Below are 2,435 nucleotides of genomic sequence, written 5' to 3'. Positions count from 1 at the left end.
TAAAGAGACACATCCAAAAAATATATTTTTATTAGACACATCTATAAAGATACTTTCATTAAATATAGTCATAAATAAGAGTTGATAGAAGTTGACAGAAATATTGTTGGTAACGTAGCGGGATTGTTTTTATTATTACTTTGTTAGTGCCAATTTGCCAACTTGCACAAAAACATCGTTGTGTTGTGGCCTTGTCTAGTTGTCTTTGTTCACATAACAAAGTTTTCAAATTAATTTGGATGGTGAAATAGTTAATTTATTAGTTTATTTAAATAAATATGAAAATTTATATACAGTTATTTTTATGAGAAATTGTTAAAAATTATAAAATAATTTGATATATTTGATTAAATTATTATTTAATATCTTTAACCATTAATTTTGGTGAAAACTTAAGTGCAATTAACTTTATATGAAGTTAATAAATGAGAGTTGTTATATGATAATTTAATCAAGCGACTCTCAACTATTAACTTCACATAAATTTAACTGTACCAAAATTTCTACTATTAACTTTACATAAAAATAATGACATATCAAATATTTCATTATTTAAAGTTTAAACCCATTTGCCTCTTCCACAGAGTTAGGTGCCTTCTATAAATATAACCCTTATTCCCAAATATTCATCCCTCCACTCTTCTAACTCTTATTCATATATCAAAAATTCAAAATAGTAATCACTTTCAACTCTCAAACTATAATAATATAATAAACTGAAGCAAGGAAAATAATTCATGGATACGTTTATGACTACCTCCCGGGTCTTACCAGAACCCGACCTTTACCTATACACTTCTGTCTCAACACCCATTCCAGTTCATGCTAGCATCTTGGTAAGTTTCCTATATCATTATATTCTATTTCCATTATCATTATGGAATAATCAAATGTCAAATTCATCAATTGTTTATATCAATCCCAAAGGCTTCGGCATCCCCGGTTTTAGAGAACATCATAATGTCCAACAAAATCATCAAAATCTCCGGCGTTCCGTACCGCGCTGTCATTGCCTTCCTACGCTTCCTCTACTCCTTCAGGTTTGTATACCAAATAAGACAGAAACTCGAGTGCAGTTGATTTAAAGTGAAATTAATAGCTAAAAATTGTTAAATAATTTGACAGATTTTATTAAAGAGAAATACTAGGGTCAAGTAATTTTTGTGATTTATAGTCATCAAATAGTCATTAATGATAATTTTAATGGTGTGAGATTTCATTCAATAATTCATTTTTTTTACTGGGTTACATACTGGCCAAAATTTAACAAAGTTGCCACCCCTAAATTTTTTCTTTATTAAAATGTCATCTAATGTCCACTATCAACTTCACGTTAAATTTTATAAAAGAGAAATGAATGAGCAATTGATGTTTCAATTGGAGGTAATGATGCAGGTGCAGGGAGGAGGAGATGGAGAAGTACGGAATGCACCTTCTAGCACTATCGCACGTGTACGCGGTGCCGGAGCTGAAGAAAAGGAGCGTGAAAGCAGTGGGGGAGCACGTGACAGAGGAGAGCGTGGTGGACGTGTTGCAACTGTCGCGGCTCTGCGACGCACCGGATCTTTATCTCAAGTGCGTGAAGTTGGTGGATGATCGGTTCAAGAAGGTGGAGAGAAGTGAGGGATGGAGATTCTTGCAGAACCATGACCCTGCCCTCGAGCTAGATATCCTCTGTCTTCTTGACGACAACGATAACGTAAATCAAATTCAAACTCTGCTTTCCGTTATAACAATTTAGTACAGTTGATTTTACGTGAAATTGATAATCGAAAAGACGTTAAATAAAAATGTAGTCAAATCAGTCAAATCATATGACGGTTCTTAACTATCGATTTCACAATGAAGTCGATTCCAACTAAATTTTTACCAATAAATATGTTAAATTATTTAATAATATATAATATTTTGGTTGATATTTCACAGAGAAAGAAGAGATTGATGATGAGAAAAAGACAAGAGAAGGTGTACATGCAACTGAGTGAAGCAATGGAGTGTTTGGAACACATTTGTACGGAAGGGTGCACCAATGTGGGGCCCTACGATGTGGAACTTCGAAAGGGGAGAGAACCATGCACCAAGTTTGGTGAAACGTGTCAGGGGATGCAAGCTTTGATACAACACTTTGCCACGTGTACGAAGGGGAATAGTGGAGGCTGCATGAGGTGCAAGCGCATGTGGCAGCTCTTTAGACTTCACTCCTCCATTTGCCATCACCATGATTCCTGCAAGGTCCCTCTTTGCAGGTAAAAGATTTAAAATTAATTTATTATATATTATTTTATTTATACATAATTGTATTAATAATAAGAGTGCATTTTTATAAATATACACTAATTAGTAATTATTATTTTTTTTAATATGTATATGTATCGAATAGATATGTTAAAAAAGTAGAATAAAATGAGGTTTAGTGTTTAGGGATTTAATTCTTT

General features: G+C 33.0%; 1 protein-coding gene across 3 annotated transcripts in view; it reads left to right on the top strand.

Moving 5' to 3' along the window:
• The window catches only part of LOC107634136 (BTB/POZ and TAZ domain-containing protein 1), a 2,336-nt gene continuing 520 nt past the window's right edge, over window positions 620-2,435 (top strand). For 2 of the 3 annotated variants that reach the window (XM_021117707.1, XM_016337713.2), the window contains exons 1-4: window positions 620-836; window positions 928-1,040; window positions 1,396-1,699; window positions 1,927-2,246. In XM_021117707.1, the coding sequence (XP_020973366.1) occupies window positions 738-836; window positions 928-1,040; window positions 1,396-1,699; window positions 1,927-2,246 (836 nt within the window). In that variant the 5' untranslated portion in view covers window positions 620-737. The remainder of the gene's footprint in view (window positions 837-927; window positions 1,041-1,395; window positions 1,700-1,926; window positions 2,247-2,435) is intronic. The other variant, XM_016337711.2, reaches the window with a different exon arrangement.

Source organism: Arachis ipaensis, chromosome B03 (genome assembly GCF_000816755.2).
Source record: "Arachis ipaensis cultivar K30076 chromosome B03, Araip1.1, whole genome shotgun sequence".
Classification (NCBI taxonomy): Eukaryota; Viridiplantae; Streptophyta; class Magnoliopsida; order Fabales; family Fabaceae; genus Arachis; species Arachis ipaensis.
The sequence above is the reverse complement of the archived record's forward strand: the minus strand, read 5'-3'. Positions and strand labels throughout refer to the sequence as shown.